The sequence below is a fragment of the Phocoena phocoena genome, chromosome 6, assembly GCF_963924675.1.
Source record: "Phocoena phocoena chromosome 6, mPhoPho1.1, whole genome shotgun sequence".
In the NCBI taxonomy this organism is placed as follows: Eukaryota; Metazoa; Chordata; class Mammalia; order Artiodactyla; family Phocoenidae; genus Phocoena; species Phocoena phocoena.
This window is the reverse complement of record NC_089224.1, coordinates 114,948,683-114,967,479: the sequence shown is the minus strand read 5'-3', so window position 1 is coordinate 114,967,479 and position 18,797 is coordinate 114,948,683. Positions and strand designations below refer to the sequence as shown.

Here is an 18,797-nt window from a genome sequence, read left to right as displayed (position 1 = left end):
TGGGACAGAAATGTTCTAAAGTTAGATTATAGAGATGGTTGCACAACTTTGTGAATGTACTAAACCCACTGAATTGTGCCCACTGTACGGTAAGTGAATTGTATCTCAATTTTTGAAAGCTCTTTAAAATCAAAATAGGTTTTTATCACTATGTAGTTATACCTGCAATTTGTAATGCAGATTTTAACAAGCACAGAGAAGAGCTAAAAAGGGCACTTGAGGCTTCCCTGGTGGCGCAGTGGTTGAGAGTCCGCCTGCCGATGCAGGGGACGCGGGTTCGTGCCCCGGTCTGGGAAGATCCCACGTGCCGCGGAGCGGCTGGGCCCGTGAGCCATGGCCGCTGAGCCTGCGCGTCCGGAGCCTGTGCTCCGCAACGGGAGAGGCCACAGCAGTGAGAGGCCCGCGTACCGCAAAAAAAAAAAAAAAGGCACTTGGTCCCTTCCTGCCATGGGTCTGGGACTCAGAATGTCAACTTGGAACTAAAAGCTACAGCACACAGTGGACATCAGGACACGGAGCATATGGCGTTTCCACAGTCTGGACATCTTGTGGAGTGATGCATATACCCCAGTGATGCAAAACTCTTCCACCTGGAACCACCTTTGAGACACACTGGAACGTTAGTCCCATAACTTTACAACTTGAAATGCCCGAATGTGTCATCAGACTCGTCCTGAGTGACTTTGGATTATTTCAAAACCTGCAAAACGTCTTCACAGGAGGATGACTTCTGACCATGAAGGATATTCAGAAGAATGGGTCACTGGTTCTGAGGTTAATTAAGAAAAAAGTTCCAAGCATCTTGTACATTCCTGGGAAAAGTGTTCCTACAACGTTCTGTCAACTACAAATTGGCGCTCGCCATTGTCACTTGCCCGCTGCCTCTACAAGGAGTAACTCACGTGCTGCTGCCGCTGCTGACTGGCAACACCCCCTGAAGAGCTGACCTGAGGCACTCCGGGCTCTGGGTAACACTGGCAGAACAGGTCTTCCGATAGATGGATATTTTCAGGAGACAAGTTTATGAGCCCAGTTCTTGTATCTCCTCGTATCTAGACAAGCACTCAAATCCTTCATGGCGACGTCTGCTCCTCGTGACTGGCAGTGACATGCACGAGACGAGCAGAAACCTTCCACAGAACATATGTGCTTGATTGCATGTACCCCCCTTCACCCAAATCACATCTATACTGACCTTCCTCCCTGCCTCTGTGGAGCAGTTTCTCAGAGCGATCTGGGATGCTGTCTCCCGGGTTGCAGCCCTCATTTTGCCCCAAATAAAACTCAAATCGCAACTCTCACGTTGTGCATTTTTTTAAGTCGACAGTTCCCATCACTTCTAGAAAAAACTTAAGGAACCCTATAGCCACCCAGTCACCTCCAAAGGCGAGAGAGTGGAGAATACCAGCTCAGACGCCAGGCAGTCCCCAGGCGCTGGGAAGTCTGCCATTCCTCTCCTCTTGAGCATCTTGTGGCAGGAAAGCTGCAGAAGGTGACTGACAAGACCCAGGTGGGCGGGGCTTGCAGCTGAAGCTCCGGAAGTTTGAGGCCGGCGAGGGATCTGGCTGTTGGTGGCGTCTCTTCCCAAACTGTACTGACCCCTACTGGAAGCACTGAGAACTTTTGCCCATGAAGGCCTGAAGCTTCCCCACTGATAATTGCAGTTCTTCTATAACCATTGCCATACAATCTAAGACCTTCCTCTGGTTCTGTAATCTTTTATGGTAGTCAGGATTTGTGTGAAGAACTTCACACTGGGAAGATCGAGATATGTCATAGGTTCCACTTCAATCTCCGTCATTTTGCCTTCGATTGATTCTTGTACCGTGTAATAAGATGCATCCATTCTCACAGTGCAGCAAGAGCTGGCCCCAAGTCTGGCATTCCACGGAAAACTTTGCTGTGCAATCCTTCATCTCAGCCGCTGGTGTTTCCAGAGGCAAGTCTGAGGCTTCTCCTTTGGATCTTCAGAATATTTTTGTAGACTTCCATCACTTTCTACTGGCTGCAAACATTTCAACTCTTCAGAAAGAGAAGGTGCTTAGGTTCTAAAACTTTCAAGACTGAAAATAATGGGGTTTTGTAATAAAGAATTGCAAGACAAAAGATAACCAAATGGAAAAATCTGGAGTTAAAAAGCACAACAGGGCTTCCCTGGTGGTGCAGTGGTTAAGAATCCGCCCACCAATTCAGGGGACACAGGTTCGATCCCCGGTCCGGGAAGATCCCACATGCCACGGAGCAACTAAGCCTGCACGCCACAACTATTGAGCCTGCGCTCAGAGCCCGCGAGCCACAACTACTGAAGCCTGCACACCTAGAGCCTGTGCTCCGCAACAAGAGAAGCCACCGTGATGAGATGCCCGTGCACCGCAATGTAGTCGTCCCTGCTCGCCGCAACTAGAGAAAGCCCGCGCGCAGCAACGAAGACCCAACGCAGCCAAAAATAAAATAAAGAAATAAATTTATATTTAAAAAAAGCTCAACAAATGAAATAAAAAATCCACAAGATTCTGGTCCTAGAGCAACTGGACATCCACATGCAAAAAAATTAATCTGGGGGAGTGGGATGAATTGGGAGATTGCGACTGACATATATACACTACTATGTATAAAATAGATAACTAATGAGAACCTACTGTATAACGCAGGGAAGTCTACTCAATGCTCTGTGGTAACCTAAATGGGAAGGAAACCTAAAAATCTAAAAAAGAGGGGATACATTTATATGTATGACTGATTCACTTTGTTGTACAGCAAGAAACTAACACAGCATTATAAAGCAACTATACACCGTGCCCCGGTCTGGGAAGATCCCACATGCCACGGAGCCTAGTTAGCCCCTACAGTCTCGTAAACTGATTCTAGAAAGAATTTCCTTAAAATATATCTCCCACTGATTTTTTTCCTCTGGTCGAACCCTAACTGACACAGGGGTCAAAGCAAAAGTCAATGAGGAAACGATAGTCTTTTCAAAACATGCTGCTGGGACACTTGGATATTGACGTGTAAAAAGAGTTAGACCCTCATGTCACAGCATGCACAAAAATTAGTACAAAAATGGCTCATAGACCTGAATGTAAGAGCTAAAAACATAAAACCATTTAGAATAACACATAGAATAGGACTTCCCTGGTGGTGCAGTGCTTAAGAATCCGCCTGCCAATGCCACGGACACAGGTTCGAGCCCCGGTCTGGGAAGGTCCCACGTGCCGCGGAGCAATTAAGCCCGTGCGCCACAACTACTGAGCCCGTGCTCTGGAGCCTGCAAGCCACAACTACTGAGCCCGGGTACCACAACTACTGAGATCTCGCTCTAGAGCCTGCGAGCCACACTACTGAGCAGCGCGCCTAGAGCCTGTGCTCCACAACAAGAGCAGCCACCGCAGTGAGAAGCCCGTGCACCGCAACGAAGAGTAGCCCCCGCTCACCGCAACTAGAGAAACCCCACGCACAGCAACGAAGACCCAATGCAGCCAAAGATAAATAAATAAAGAGATTTATTTTTTAAAGAACTTAGAAAAACCTTTACGACCCCGGATTAAGCAGAGTTCTTAGATACAACATCAAAGGCACGATCCATTCCAGAAAAAAGAAATTTGACTTCATAAAAATTAAAAACTAAAAAAAAACAAACAAAAAACAGTTTGCACTTCAAAAGACTTTTTTTTTTTTTTTTTTTTTTTTGCGGTACGCGGGCCTCTCACTGTTGTGGCCTCTCCCGTTGCGGAGCACAGGCTCCGGACGCGCAGGCTTAGTGGCCATGGCTCACGGGCCCAGCCGCTCCGCGGTACGTGGGATCCTCCCGGACCGGGGCACGAACCCGTGTCCCCTGCATCGGCAGGCAGACTCTCTACTACTGCACCACCAGGGAAGCCCCAAAAGACATTTTTAAGGGAACTATACTCACTATCTTATAATCACCCATAATGGAAGAGAATGTAAAAAAAGAATATATATATATATATATATATATACACACACACACACACACATATATATATATAATTGAATCACTTTTTTGTACATCTGAAACTAATGTAACATTGTAAATCAACTATATTTCAATAAAAATATTTAAAAAACAAAAAATACATTTTTAAATTATGAACATTAAAAACAACCTACAGACTGGAAGAAAATATATACTTGCATATCATTTATCTGATAAAACACTTATAGCCCAAATATATAAAGATCAACTCAGTAATAAGACAAACAACCCGAATAATAGAAATGGCTGATAAGCACATGGAAAAATGCCCAGCACCGTGAGTTATTAGGGAAATGCAAAGTAAAACCACATATTAGTATCGCTGTAATAAAACGACTGTTAGTAACAGCTTTTGGCAGGGATGTGCGGAAGCTGTGACCCTCATCGCTGCTGGTGGAATGAAGAATGGTGCCGCCAGTTTGGAAAGCAGTTCGGCAGATTCTTTAAAAATTAAACAAAAAAAAATCTTTTTATATGACTCAACAATTCCACTCCTTGTTATTGATTCAGGATAAATAAAAACACATGTCTATACAAAGAAATTTTTGGCAAATGTTCCTTGCACCATTTATGCGTAAGAGCAAAATAATGGAAACAATCCAAATGTCCATTGACTGGTGAATGAGTAAACGAAATGTCTTTGATCCATTTAATGGAATACTATTTAGCAATAGAAAGAAAGACACCAGCTGCCGATATGTCCTAGGGCATTGCATGGGTGAGCCTCAAAAACGTGCTAAGTGAAAGAAGTCAGGTGCAAAAAGCTACAAAAGATTCCGTTTGTATGAAATGCTTTTTTATTTTTTTAAGTTATTTTTTTTGATGTGGACCATTTTTAAAGTCTTTATTGAATTTATTAAAATATTGCTTCTGTTTTATGGTTTTTTTTGGATTTTTGGCTGCGAGGCATGTGGGTTCTTAGCTCCCCAACCAGGGATCAAACCCTCAATCCTTGCATTGGAAGGCGAAGTCTTGACCTCTGGACCTCCAGGGAAGTCCCCTGAAATGCTTTTTAAAAAAGGCAAACCTATAGAGGCAGAAAGAGGATTAGTGGTTGTCTGAGAAACGGGTAGAAACAGGGATTCATGGAAAACGAGCAGGATGGACTTTTCTGGATGATGGAAATATTCTAAACCTGAATTATGGTGATATTTGCACAGTTCTGCAAATTTACGAAAAATCAATAAATTAGCGGGACTTCCCTGGTGGTACAGTGGTTAAGAATCCGCCTGCCAATGCAGGGGACACGGGTTTGAGCCCTGGTCCAGGAAGATCCCACATGCCGCGGAGCAACTAAGCCCGTGCGCCACAACTACTGAAGCCCTTCGGCCTAGAGCCCGTGCTCTGCAACAAGAGAAAGCCACTGCAATGAGAAGCCTGCGCACCGCAAGGAAGAGTAGTCCCCGTTCAAGGCAAATAGAGAAAGCCCGCACACAGCAATGAAGACCCAACCCAGCCGAAAATAAATAAATAAATAAAAATTTAAAAAAATAAAATAAATAGAAATAAATTGTCCACTTAAAACGAGTATATTTTGTGGTATGGAAGTGATACCTCAATCAAGCTGTTTTTTAAAAAAATAAACAAGAAAGCTACAACATAAAAAAACAAACTAAACCAGACTGGTTAGGGTTATAAATTTAGGTGGTTGAAGTATGAAGAATACAAGGTGGTAGGGACTTCCCTGGTGGTCCACTGGTTAAGACTCCGTGCTCCCAATGCAGGGGGACTGGGTTCGATCCCTGCTCAGGGAAATAGATCCCACATGCCGCAACTAAAAATCCTGCATGCCACAATGAAGATCCCGAGTACCGCAACAAAGACCCAGTGCAACCAAACAAATAAATTTTAAAAACAAAAAACACCAAGGTGGTAATTTTCTTTGGGTGGTTATCGCGTGGGGCAGGGGAGAGGCACCAGAGAGGGGTGGGGGTGGGAGCCAGTGAGTAGAGGGGAGGCTAGGGGGCTCCTAGGAGACTGACCACGTCCTGTTTCTTGACCTGGATGGTGAGCACATGAGTGCTTGCTTTACAGTAAAACTTTTTTATTTCTGTATTTATATATATATATATATATATATATATATATATATATATATATATATATAATATTATATATATATCATGTATATATTATATATATTATTTATATATATAATATATATATATATATTTTTGCCACACCACATGGCTTGTAGGATCTTATTTCCCCTACCAGGGATTGAACCTGAGCCACGGCAGTGAAAACACCGAGTCCGCTGGACTGCCAGGGAATTCCCATAAAATTTTAAATATATATTTTGTTTTATACATGTTTCTTGACATATGTTATATTACACAATAGTAACCCTTTACAATACCAACCAAAAAATGTATTGTTTCTGGGAATAAATCTAACAAAAACGAGGAAGATCTGTCTACAGCAAGTTACAAACTCTACTGAAAAGCATTAAATCAGCCCTGAATAAGTGTGTGGCAGGGCAAAGGGATCATTATTCCCCAAATTGATTTGTAGAGTCAATGCAACTCTGATCAAATCCTAAAAGGTTTTTCAAAGAATTGAACAAAATCAAATTAAAAACAAGCCCAAGAAGAGCCACGTGACTCTTCAAGAATAATGATATCCTGCTAGCTGTTATGGCTTCTGCAGTCTTATAAAGCCGTAACTATCAGGACAGCATGATCTTGGCCCAGGGAAAACAAACTGATCCACAAAAGGCAATAGAGAGCCCAGAACAGTCCACAGGCACATACACAACCTGGAACACTGATTATAGAGCATCTGAAGGAACTAGTTCATAAATAAATCAATAAAATAAAATATCAAAATCAATATAAATGAAATACAATAATAACATCTCATATGCAGGGTTGAAACAAAGGGACAGAGTTAAAGTACTTGGACAAGAATGGTCCTTAGGTTGGAGAGGGCTAAATCGGAGCCCATGTGATGGAAAGTCCCTTCACTGCTCCAGTGAGGGTATAAGATGTGTTAGATTAGGTGTTCGTGGTATAACTGCCAACCAATTAAGGAGAAAAATGGAACACTGGGCGTTGGAGGGTACCAGTACAAAAAGAAGTGAGAAATAAGAAAAAAGAAGCATAGAAAAAACTGGACAACTAAAAGGCACAAAATAAAGTCACAAGAAGAAGTTTAAGTTGTGGAATTAATTATAGAACCCTCAGTTAAAGTTGGAGTCAGGACGGGTCTGTAGGGAGCTCTCTCCACGAATATGCACGTCAATTGCCCCAAACAGGAAGAGATTTCCGCCTACATCTTGGACAGGAAGGTGCCTCTACTTACCATCAGTCAGGAGGAAGGAAACTTCCCTCCACCCCCAACAGCCCAGCCAATCAGAGACTGCAGGGGCCCAGTCAATGGGAAGACTCCATTGAACCCCAGCTCCTCCAATGGAATCTTTGGTTATCACAGCCCCTCCCTACTCCTCCTTTTCCCTATAAAAGCAAGTTCCCCCTCCTTGTTCTCTGGATTTGGCTTTTTTGTCCGCCATAGTTTCCACATCCCAAATTGCAATTCCTCTGCTATTCCTGAATAAGCTTGCTTTTGCTGGTAAAATAACTGGCTACCATTCACTAAAGTTGATATATTTATATGGTGTCAGAAGTGGGATCTGAAGGCGGCGAACCCCAAGAGATGACAGGCCCTGGAATGGAGCCAGGTACCCACACTGTGAGCCCTTCATGCTCATCACTTCCCTGAGTCTCTTCTTGTATTCCAAACTGCTTCTTTGCGTTTTGAGTTCTCTGGCTTTTTTCGGGATCTGGAAAGGCTTTGTCCTTTCAGGGGGGAGGTTTCATCCTTTCTGGTTCAAGGTTTCGCCCTTGGTGAATACTCAGTTGTCTTCTGGAGTGTGCAAGAGTGAGGGGGATCGAGCTAACTGGAATCGAATAATTTGCTTTATTCCTTTTGGATTCTGGGCTAGGACTCCAGCAACTTTCTTGGGTTTCCAGGAGAACTTAAGGAAAAGGGATCCTGGTCATCTATGCGCTCTGAGGGCAGCCCTCCCTCAGGGACTCTGGAAGGTTCACGTTTGAAAGCTATGGACCCTGACATGCTCATTTCTTTGTCCCCTGACATGCTCATTTTTAACTAAGTGGGTTGAACCAACTAAAAGTAATCCAGAATTATCATGGCCATTACAGGGAACTTTCAATCTTCCCAAACTTGTTTTTCTTAAGATTAAATTGGAGAACTGTGGTTCTAAAATTTTATTTTATTTAATTTATTATTTTTTTAATTAATTTATTTACTTTTGGCTGTGTTGGGTCTTCGTTGCTGCGTGGGCTTTCTCTAGTTACGGCGAGGGGGGCTACTCTTCCTTGCGGTGTGCAGGCTTCTCATTGCAGTGGCTTCTCTTGTTGCAGAGCATGGGCTCTAGGCGCACGGGCTTCAGCAGTTGTGGCACGCAGGCTCAGTAGTTGTGGCGCGCTGGCTTAGTTGCTCCACGGCATGTGCGATCTTCCCGGACCAGGGATCAAACCCGTGTCCCCTGCATTGGCAGGCGGATTTTTAACCACTTTGCCACCAGGGAAGTCCCATGTGGTTCTAATATTAAATAAGAAGAATGGGATATTTATTTTCATTGGTACCTGGAAGCTTGAAAATGTGCACCGAAGTCTAAAATTGCCTCTTTGCAAGATACCATTTCTAAATTGGCCAAAACAACTAAAAAACTTGAAAAGAACAAAACAGTTTCTGAAGCCTTGTGCTCCTTGAGTTCCCCTCCCCTAACTTCTTTGTCTCTGGCACCATCTTGTGTGTCTTCTCCGCCCCCTTTGTCTCAGACTCCGCCCCCTTTGTTTCTTCCTCTCCCCTCCCCTGTGAAAACCTGCCTCTTTAAAATCAGACCCTCAGGGGGACTTCTCTGGCGGTCCAGTGGTTGAGGCTTCACCTTCCAATGCAGGGGGTGCAGGTTCAATATGTGGGCAGGTAGCTAAGACCCCACATGCCTCGAGACCAAAAAACCAAAACATAAAACAGAAGCAGTATTGTAACAAATTCAATAAAGACTTCAAAAGTGGTTCACATCAAAAAAAAAACTTTAATAAAAATAAAATAAAATTGAACCCTCTTAGGGTCCAAATGCTTAACCCCTAATTATAGTTTTTAAGTTAACTGGAGCAGGACTCCCCTGGTGGCACAGTGGCTAAGAATCTGCCTGTCAATGCAGGGGACACAGGTTTGAGCCCTGGTCCGGGATGTTCCCACATGCCACGGAGCAACTAAGCCCGTGCGCCACAACTACTGAAGCCCGTGTGCCTAGAGCCCGTGCTCCGCAACGAGAAGCCACCACAATGAGAAGCCTGTGCACTGCAACGAAGACCCAATGCATCCAAAAATAAATAAATTGAAATAAATAAATTTATAAAAAAATTAAAAATCAGTAGTGTACTTAGGTAAAACTAAAACAATTTTCTTTCATTTACTAAGAGGACAAGGTTTTCTTGGAATATTGGTCTGCTTCTCGTGGGAGATTATGAATTTTTCTTTACCACTTTTTAAAGTAAACTGCTTAGAAAGCAAAGATTTGTGTTTTAACAAAATTATTTCCTGTGCTTACGTTGTCTTATTCAGGACTTTCATTACTAAAGAAAACTGAGTCTTCTCAATATTTTTTATTTATTTATTTTTGGCTGCATTGGGTCTTCGTCGCTGCACGCGGGCTTTCTCTAGTTGCGGCAAGTGGGGGCTACTCTTCGTTGTGGTGCGCGGGCTTCTCATTGCAGTGGCTTCTCTTGTCGCGGAGCATGGGCTCTAGGCTCACGGGCTTCAGTAGTTGTGGCTCGCAGGGTCTAGAGCACAGGCTCAGTAGTTGTGGCGCACGGGCTTAGTTGCTCCGCGGCATGTGGGATCTTCCCGGACCAGAGCTCAAAGCCATGTCCCCTGGATTGGCAGGCGTATTCCTAACCACCGCGCCACCAGGGAAGTCCTCTTCTCAATATTAAAAGAGCTAAAAAAATTTAAAAATAAATAAAAGAGCTAAGTTTTGCTTACAACTATGTAACCTCTTGTATTTGCCTTTGAAATCTTTTATTGTTACTTTGGTCAGACAGATAATTAAGTGCCATTTCATAATGATCTGTGGTCCTGTTTGGTCAAATGTCCAAAACCTCTTGTTTCTTTTGACAAACTTACCCCCAAATCATGTTATAAATGAAGTCTTGCTGACCTTACACTAACTGGGCTCTTCCAGAGGGCCCCTGGAGAATCTCAAAGGATTTGTCTCTCACCTGGTAAAATGCTGAACTAATCAGGCTTATTTGATGAGCTAGATTACACGGGAAGCTTGTAATAGGCTTCTAAATAAGAAGGAATACAGAACCTTTTATCCTTATAGTGGTATAGGTACATATTAACATGTGCTCAAAATCATATGAAATTGCTAAATTCTGAGATGTCCTGATATAATGTTATTGGTCATGAGTTTTGTTTTGTTTCTGTTTTTTGGGTCTTTTTGGCCAGGCTGCACGGCTTGCAGGACCTTAGTTACCCGGGCCCCAGCAGCGAAAGCGCCAAGCCCTAACCACTGGACCACCAGGGAATTTCCAAACGCTCACCATTTTAAACATATGTCAAAAAGATAAGCTGATCCCCTTGCCACTCCCATTATAATGAATTCTCATCAGATTTTTAATAATGGGCATTTTCAAGGCTTTCTGTCATTATAGTTACTGCGTTACTCTGACGCTTCTCCAAATGTGTTCCTCTTTGAAGAGATTCGCGGAAAGGACTCTGACGGGTACTCTGAAACAGTTTTCTTTCTTATAACTCTAAGATCATAAGACTGAACTGTGTAAGGATTTCTAAAACTCTAATGGAAAACCAATTGCTTTAATGTTTTGCTTTCCAGACATAACGGATCCCCTTTTCTCCTCTCCTTTAAGCTGTCTATAACTTAAAACAATTTGGTAAAGTGTACCTTGGCATCAAAGGTTGAAGCATTTACATTTCCTCCCTACCTGGTCCCTCAAGAGTTCTGAAACTCTTACTAAGTATCTCTGTTTTTCATGACTGTGGACGTACGTGCACATATTCAGTGGAGTCTGTTGTCCCTGAACAGGACACGCAAAGCACGTGGCTGCTGCTTCTTTGATCCGAGCTGAGAAAGGGAGAAGTACTTCTGCATTGTAAAGGCCTCATTGCTTCTACTGAAAATAACCAGGTGAGCAATTCCCTGGCGGTCCAGTGGTTAGGACTCCGTGCTCTCGCTGCCGAGAGCCCAGGTTCGATCCCTGGTGGGGGAACTAAGGTGCAAGCCACATGGTGTGGTCAAAAAAAAAAAAGAAGTTTAAGAAAATAGTTAGGATTAACATATACACACTACTATACATAAAATAGATATTTTATAATAACCTATAAGGGAAAAGAATCTGAAAAAGAACATATATGTGTGTGTGTGTGTGTGTAACGAATCACTTTGCTGTCCACCTGAAACTAACATAACATTGTAAATCAACTATACTTCAATTAAATTTTAAAAAACTAAAAAAGAAAGAAAATCACCAGGCTCTGGCAGAGCACTCCTTTTGCAGCGCACTCCCGGAAGACCAAGACCCCGAATGTCACAGCCCACAGCCTGGAGATTCTGGGTACTGGAAAAGGCACCTCCAGAAGGATCCTCTCCCGCCTCGCCGGCAGGGCCCCACCAAATCCTGTTGACTAACGCTTGTGCCACCAAACTCCAGAGAGGGGACTCCTGGGTTCAGTGTCACATGTAAAGGAGGCACCAAATCCCAACTGGACCTGTACACTCTCTGGCGACCTGAAGATAATGTCCATTAGGACCCGAAGCAGAGGACATCTGAGGCCAACAGCTTTCCCAAAACGTCTGGACCGGGCCTGTATACCTTTACTTCAATACAGTCCCTCACCCCGTTCCTCCCTCCCTTCTGTGGAAGGACAACACCCTCATTCGTATCTCCCCGTCCCTGAAGAAAGGGGGAAACCTCTCTGATTGCTCGATTTGCCATTGGAATCCTCAGCTGGCCCAGCATAGCAATGGCCTCTTGGTTCAGCCTATAAGTAATTTCACTGGGGTTCCAGATGCTGCTGTCTGTCCAAATTGTTCTGCAGGCCCATTTTATAGAGTTAGGGAGCTAAGCCCACCTAAATGTATTCCTTGCTTCAATTTGACCCAAGCCTGGCATAGGAAAACAAGATCTTTTGAATATCTGCATGAAAGTTCAACGGAGCTGGCAATGCAAGTTGAGTCATCTGTAAACTTGCTGACATATCCGTACATCTAGGTAACTTCCTGTTGTGTAACAACAAAATTTCCGAGCCTTGGCTGAGTAATGCCAGTGTCTCTGCACCAATGAAGGAACCCAGAGATTCCATCACTCGTGTGGAGGCTTTATGTGCGCCCCCTGGTTTCACCTTCATATGTGGACGTTTGGGGGATGGCCTTTATGCTTGGGAGCCCGTTGTCTTGATGGCTGGAGAACACAGGACGGTGTGCCCTGCTGTATTCACTGTCCTGTTCTCCTGACATCACCGAACAGAAGCCTCACGTTGATCCGTCCCATTAAACCTCTATAACTGCCTTAAGCAAGAAATTCCAGCAGGCGTAAGAGATTCTGCCTTTACCTCTGGAGGGAGAGCTTTCCTCCCACGGATGGGAAGGAGCACCAATGGACATATGATGAGGAATCTCTCCCTGACACTAGGAGAGTCAGCCACTCCGGAGCCAAAGCAGTTTCAGTTCAGTGACGGTCACTTAACTCATCAGCCAAGGTGGCTTCAGGTAACCACGAGCCTGCAATTACCTACTTGCTGAGCGAGGAGCTGTCTGCAGCGGCAAACCCCTCTTGCTGCATAGTGGGTAAATGCCCCTGGGGAAGCAGAGACCCAATGACATAAAACCAAAGAGCAAGCGCATTGGCTAGAGCAACGTCACCGGACAACCCGCTGTCTCTCTGGTGTATTCAGCTGGATACCTGCAGGTCTGGCTCCTGGTTTCGAAGCATCGCGCAAACTGGTCATCCCTCGCAGCCCCCAGGGAGCCCTGGAGCTGGGAGGAATCCAGCCTTTCCCGGCAGGACGTGCCCCTCCCCACCCTTCCCATCGGGGCCCAGGGGCTGTGTGCCAGCTTGGCAGGTCAGTCGCTTCCCTGTGCCGGAACAGGCTCCTCTCCCTGACAAACCTCAGCCCATCCAGGTCTGCGGCCGACCACCACGACCACCACGAAGAGAGTGGATGGCGGCGAGGCGGCTGTGACCATGCGGGACCCCCAGGGATGGGGCGTCTGACAGGGTCTCTAGAGACACCAGCCCCCGTGGTCCTGGAGGTTCTGCGAGGGCAGGGGTCGGGCTGAGCTCGGCGGTGGGGGCCTGGAGCTCCTGGCACAGTCCACACTGGCGGGGCCTCCACCCTGACCAGCCCTCCCCTCGGCCCCTAGCTGTGCTCCTGTCCCCCCCACCTCCCAGGCCGCGCCCTCCTCCCGGGTGGGTGGGGCCGTGCTGACCCGCGCGCCCACCACGAGACAGCACTGAAACTGCCCCGCCCCCCTTGGGAGCCCAGCCCAGGAGGGGCCCCAAGGCTCACCCGCCCCAGGCAGCCGGCGCGGTTCCTGCAGTCCCGCTCAGGGAGACACGAGCCTGCGGAGAAGCCAGGATGGCAAGCGTGAGGCCCCAGCCCAGGCCTGGGAAGCAGTGGACCTCTGAGGTCTGAGGGATCCCTACTCAGAGGCCTCACCCGAGTTCAGCACCCTGGAGCAGGTTGGTGGGCAGCGCAGGGGGATCCAGGAAGTCAGGGCCCCCGACTTGGACCCACCTCCTGCTGCTGTCACCCTGAGAGAGCCCCCCTTCTGGACCACTTAGGGGGTATTCCACTGGACCGGTTCATTGGGTGGAGCCCCCCACCCATCCCTTTGCCTCCCGGGGAGCTCCTGGGCCCAAGAGGCCATGAGAAGTCCAGGCAGACCCACGGGATTCTTGCAGTGGTGAAGCATCCGGAACTTTAGGCCCCCGGGGTGAGCAGGTGTGTGTGGGGGAGTGTGTGTTCGGCTGCTGCGGGCACCCGAAAGACTGGTGGCCACATGCGACTCTGCAGGGGACCAGCTGTGTGTCCCTGGGGTCTGCTCACGTTCTCTGCCATCATCTATCCTCTGTCCCACGGAGACAGACCTACCCACTCCCGGGGAGCCAGCCCCGTGGGACATACTGGCGCTGAAGAATGCAGGTTGGATTAAGGACCCAGCAGGTGGCAGACTGGGGCTCTGAGGGAGGTTGGAATTGGCCGAGGAGCTCAGAGCTGACCCAGCCCCACCGGTCCCCCCAGGTCCCAGTGTGAACCGGCGGAGGACCATGGACAGATTTATTCGAGGCTTAGAGGCCTGAGGCAAATCCACAGGGTCCCCTCCCTCCAACTGCCCCTGTCAAACCAACGTCCCGTCGTGCCAGTGGGCGTCCACTGCGTCCGGTGGCACCTGCGCTACAAGAGGTTCACCGTGGCCACCACCTGCTTGCAGCCAGTGACGGCGAACTCGCGGCCAGCCACGCGGTAGTAACTGAGCTGCGCGGCCAGGAGCTCGGCGCGGGCCTGCTCCGGGAAGAAGCCCTCCCCGGCCATCTCGTCCCGGAAGCAGTTGACCACGTCCCCCTTGTCCAGCAGCAGGAAGGGCACGATAGTCGCGACCTGCCACAGCGGGTGCTCGCGGACCAGGAGCGCCCTCAGGCTGGCGCGCAGCTCCTCCTCGGCCTGTGCCGCCACCGCCGCGGCCCCGGCCCCGTGGGCGCCGTCTGCGCGCAGGGCCAGCGCGCGGGACGCGTTCTGCAGCACGAAGCGCGTGACCTCCGCGCCGCCATTGCCGCTGAGGAGCACGTAGATGGCATTGTGGAAGTGGTGCGAGCGCTGCGGCTGCAGGAAGCCGTGCAGCTCGTCCAGCAGCGCCGGCGGCAGGAGCTCCACGTCGTCCAGAACCAGGAGCGGGGTCTTCTCATCCGCCTCGGCCCGCGCCACGACGTCGGCCACGCGCCGCGCCAGCTCCTGGCGGCAGTCCTCCGCGGCGCGCGGCTCGGGGCAGTGGTGCCGCGCGTGGTACTGCAGCACGAGCGCGCCGTCCTCGAGCACCGCGCGGAAGTGGCGCGCCAGCAGGCGGCCCACATGGCTCTTGCCCACGCCGCTGGGCCCGTGCAGCGCCAGGAGCAGCGGGCGGCTGTGCACGTGCGTGGCCAGGTAGTCCCGCAGCAGCGCCACGATGCGCTCCACGGCCGCCGGCTGGCCGAACACGGCACGCTGCAGCGCCTTCTCCAGCCCATCAAGGTCATAGCGCTGCGCGTTATCGTCCAGGTTCTCGATGGCGTTGAGCACCTGGAAGCCCACGATGGCCACGAGCAACAACAGGCAACGCTGCGCGCGGCTCCGGCGCTCCACGCGCGGCCGGTACTTGCGCGACGTCTCGGGGTAGAGCACCACGCGGCTGCGCCGGCGCTTCTTTCGCGGCGGCCTCGAGGACAGCTCCGCCGGGCCGTCGAAGGTGAAGAACTGAGGCTGGTCCGGGTGCGCGCGCGGCGCCTGGGGCTCGGAGTCCGGCCTCGCGGCCGTAGGCGGGAGGCACCGCTTGCGCAGGAGGCGCACGCGGCGGCGCAGGCGGACCACGGCGCACACGGGCGCGATCACGCTCGGGCCGGGGGCGACGTGGTCCGCTGCCGCGGGCTCCGGACTGGGCTGGCCGCGGTCCATGGCGCAGGGGCGGCGCTTGGCATGCAGGTCACCCTCCCTGCAACAGGAAGACGGGGAGGGTCTCCAGACTTCCGCCCGGCCGACTGGGACCCTCCCCCGAGATCTCAGCCCCACCCACCCCCGCGAGGCCCCCCGGAGTGCGGCCCGCTGCCCCGAGGCCAGGGCCTGGCACGGGCCTCGCCCCTCTGACCAGGAAGCGGCTCCTCGCCGGGCCCCAGTGCAAATCTCTCGGATCCTCGCATAAACAGCCTCCGGCCTTGAGGAAGTGGCTGCGGGGGGATGGGGGGCGGGGGCGCATTTTATCGGGCGGCCGCCGCCCGGGCTTCTTCCTGGAGGAGGAGTCGGAGTCGGTGCCAACCTGCCGCCAGTTAGGGGTGGAGCAGGGTCAAGGCCGGACCCCGCCCCTGACGCAGCTCGACTGCCGGGCGCCGGGGGCCCTCCGGTCCCTAGAGGGGGGCGTGGGAAGCAGAGGCCCAAGCATCCCCAGAGTTCAGAGATGCCCCTCCCCCACGAACACTTGGTGGTGTGGGGGGGCGGTCTGGCCGTTACTTCTGCTTTCCAGAATGGGCCCCTGTCCCCAAGCTGAGCCCAGGCCTCCCAGCATCGCTCTAGTGGGCACACTAATGGAGTTGGGGGCAGGGAGCCCCCTAGAGGCGGGCGGGGGTGAGGTGAAAAGAGGGACAGAAAGACAAGACCCGGAGAAGGAGAGATGAAGCCACTGAGACAGCTGGAGAAAGGTGGGGTGGATGCCCCCGGCCCTCCCCAGTACCTGCAGCTGCGTCAGCTCAGGCTCTCGCTGGCCCGCCCCCAGCCCCCCAGGGCGGGCCCCCAGCCCACGCCAGAGGCTGGGGCCTGCGACGCAGGAAGCTGAAAGTGCTGGCTTCCTGGCGGGGGTCGGGGTGGGGTCAGGGGCCTCGCTGGGTCAGCTCAGGCTCAGAGGGGCAGCGACACCTCCTCCGCGGCGGAGGAAGCTCTGGGGAGGTTTCCGCTTCTTTGCAAAGGAAGTGAGTCAGGGGTGTGGCGCGGGCGGGACTCAGGCTGGACGGAGGCACCAGAGGGGGAGGCCTGGCTGACTCGCCCAGGTACCCCGGCCGGTTGGTCACCTACCTTAAAGCCCTCCCAGCCCTCCTGACTCAGCCCAGGCCCAGGACACCCGGTGAGGCCGAGGGCAATGCCTCCCCTGGGGTCCCACGTGCCTTTGCTCCTCAGCCTGCCCTCCACAGGACCCCCACCTCCCCAGGGACATCAGCGCCTGACCACCCCCGCCCCCCGCAGGGGCCACGGCGAGGGGGATAGGCGTGTCCAGGCTGCCGGTTAGCTGAGGCGGAGCGGGCGGGCAGGGTCCTCCCCCAGCTGGGGTCCTCCAACCCTCTCCCCTCTTCACCCCGCCCAGGCCCAATCTGGGTGCTCACAGAGTAGGGCTCGTTTCCTTTTCCTCCCCCTCTTCCACCAGGTCCCGGGCTCCACGGCGCTCCCCCGCTCCGCCTCCCCCTTTGTCTTCCCCTGTACCCCGGCCTAGAGCACCCCCTCAGGACAGGGCAGGAAGTTCTAGAATGGGAGAAAAAACCCCACACATGACTGAGGGCCCTGGTCGGAGGGCAAATTTAGAAAGAACTTGGGCCCAGAGTTGGCGGATGGAGACTCTGGGCCCTTCCCCGCCACCAGCTTCAAGTGGCCCTGCCCCCACCCCCGTTCCCATCTCTGTGGAGACTGGCCTATCTGGATGACCCTCTCCTCTGGAGCGGGTCTGCTAACCAGTAATGCCCCCAGACCAGTCCTGGCCCCGAGCTCAACTGTGTCCCGCGGGCGCCGGCAGTCCTGAGCCCCCCATCCTCCAGCCTCCCTGTCCCTCATCCTCCACACTTCGGCCCACACGGGTCCCTCTGCCGAGCGTGCCATCCCTCCCCACTTCCTAGCTTCCCTCCACCTCCCTGTCCAACCTGCATCAGGGAGAAGTCACTCATGGGCTTGGGGGTTCCCGTCCTCCCCAGAATATGGGGCTCCTGCCTGTCCACGTGTGTCCGATGCCCTCTGGCAGGATCACTGAGAAACCACTGCTTCTCCGCTTCCTCCTCTCCAGCCGCGGGCCTGGCTCCCCGAGACCCGCTGCCCCTCTCTGTGCTGGGCCAGGTGCTTAGGGACCCCTCGGGCCTCACCCACCATGTGGCCCCTGCCCAGGCCTTCCTGGAACCAGGACGGAAGGATATCTGTCCAGGTCTCTGCTGGTGCCCCACGGCCCCGGTATGAGGGTGGGGTCCTTTGGCGTCTTCAGGCTTTCTACAGTCTCCCAGCTTCTTCTGACACAGAACCCCAGGGGGCCCTGACAGGCAGACGCAGGAACAGGTGCCCAGGGGTGGGGGCGGGGCGCTGGCTGGCGGCTGCTTCCGCAAGATGCTGGTCCCAAACCTGCTGGGCTCCAGAGCCCCAGCACTGGGTGAGGTGGGGGCCGGGACGTGGGGTGTGGCAGGAGTCAAGAAAGTCATGCCTCAGAGGGCCTGCCCCCAGCGGGGTCAAGGGTGAGCCTGAGCCCTGCACCAAGGCCCGCCTCCTCTGTACCTTCTCCCCCATCTCCAGGGGTGAAGGGGGCCCCACCTGTCCCTACCCTTCAGGACCGAGCCCACCACGCCCGTATGATGCCCTCCCACCCCTCCCTCCAGCCCGTGCCCTGTCCAGCCCTGTCCCCAGCCCCGAATTCAGGTCCACAACTTCAACCTGGTCTCTGCAGACCCCTCCACCAGCCCAGTGTGGGCTCGGAGGTTCCCAAACTGCTGGCCTGGAGGTGGGCAGGGCCCGCACCACACACATGCTCCCTCCTGCCCGAATTCCCGTGTGGACGCTCCCTTCCTCTGAGCAGACCTCCCACCCCGCAGCCTCCCCGCAGCCCTGCCCGGTCCAGCCTCAGGATCCCCGCCTCCCTCGCAGCCCCAGAGGGTCCCTGAGCTCAGCTGCCCCCTCCCACCGGCCCACCTGGGGCTCTGCGTCGCTGCAGCCCTCACCCCCACCCCGTCCGTCCTTGCAGCTCACGCCCTCCCCCTGATGAGCCCCGCCCACCGGGGGCCTCTGGTGCCCGGTCCCTTCGTCCGGGCTGGAGGAGCTTGGC

At 51.8% G+C, this 18,797-nt stretch overlaps 1 protein-coding gene and 1 pseudogene across 1 annotated transcript; both read right to left on the bottom strand.

Moving 5' to 3' along the window:
* Positions 1 to 1,409: 1,409 nt before the first annotated feature.
* LOC136125183 (kinetochore-associated protein DSN1 homolog pseudogene) lies at positions 1,410 to 12,981 on the bottom strand (annotated as a pseudogene).
* Positions 12,982 to 14,318: 1,337 nt separating this feature from the next.
* On the bottom strand, positions 14,319 to 16,650 carry TOR4A (torsin family 4 member A). The gene is made up of 2 exons (XM_065879711.1): positions 16,467 to 16,650; positions 14,319 to 15,734 (listed from the first exon to the last, which is right to left on the bottom strand). Exon 2 carries the CDS (start codon positions 15,695 to 15,697, stop codon positions 14,447 to 14,449), a length of 1,251 nt encoding a protein of 416 aa, XP_065735783.1. The 5' UTR covers positions 15,698 to 15,734; positions 16,467 to 16,650; the 3' UTR covers positions 14,319 to 14,446.
* Between the last annotated feature and the right edge of the window lie 2,147 nt (positions 16,651 to 18,797).

Bases quoted from the DNA above. Each gene is read 5' to 3' on its own strand.
- TOR4A (XM_065879711.1), bottom strand. From the start codon at position 15,697: ATGGACCGCGGCCAGCCCAGTCCGGAGCCCGCGGCAGCGGACCACGTC.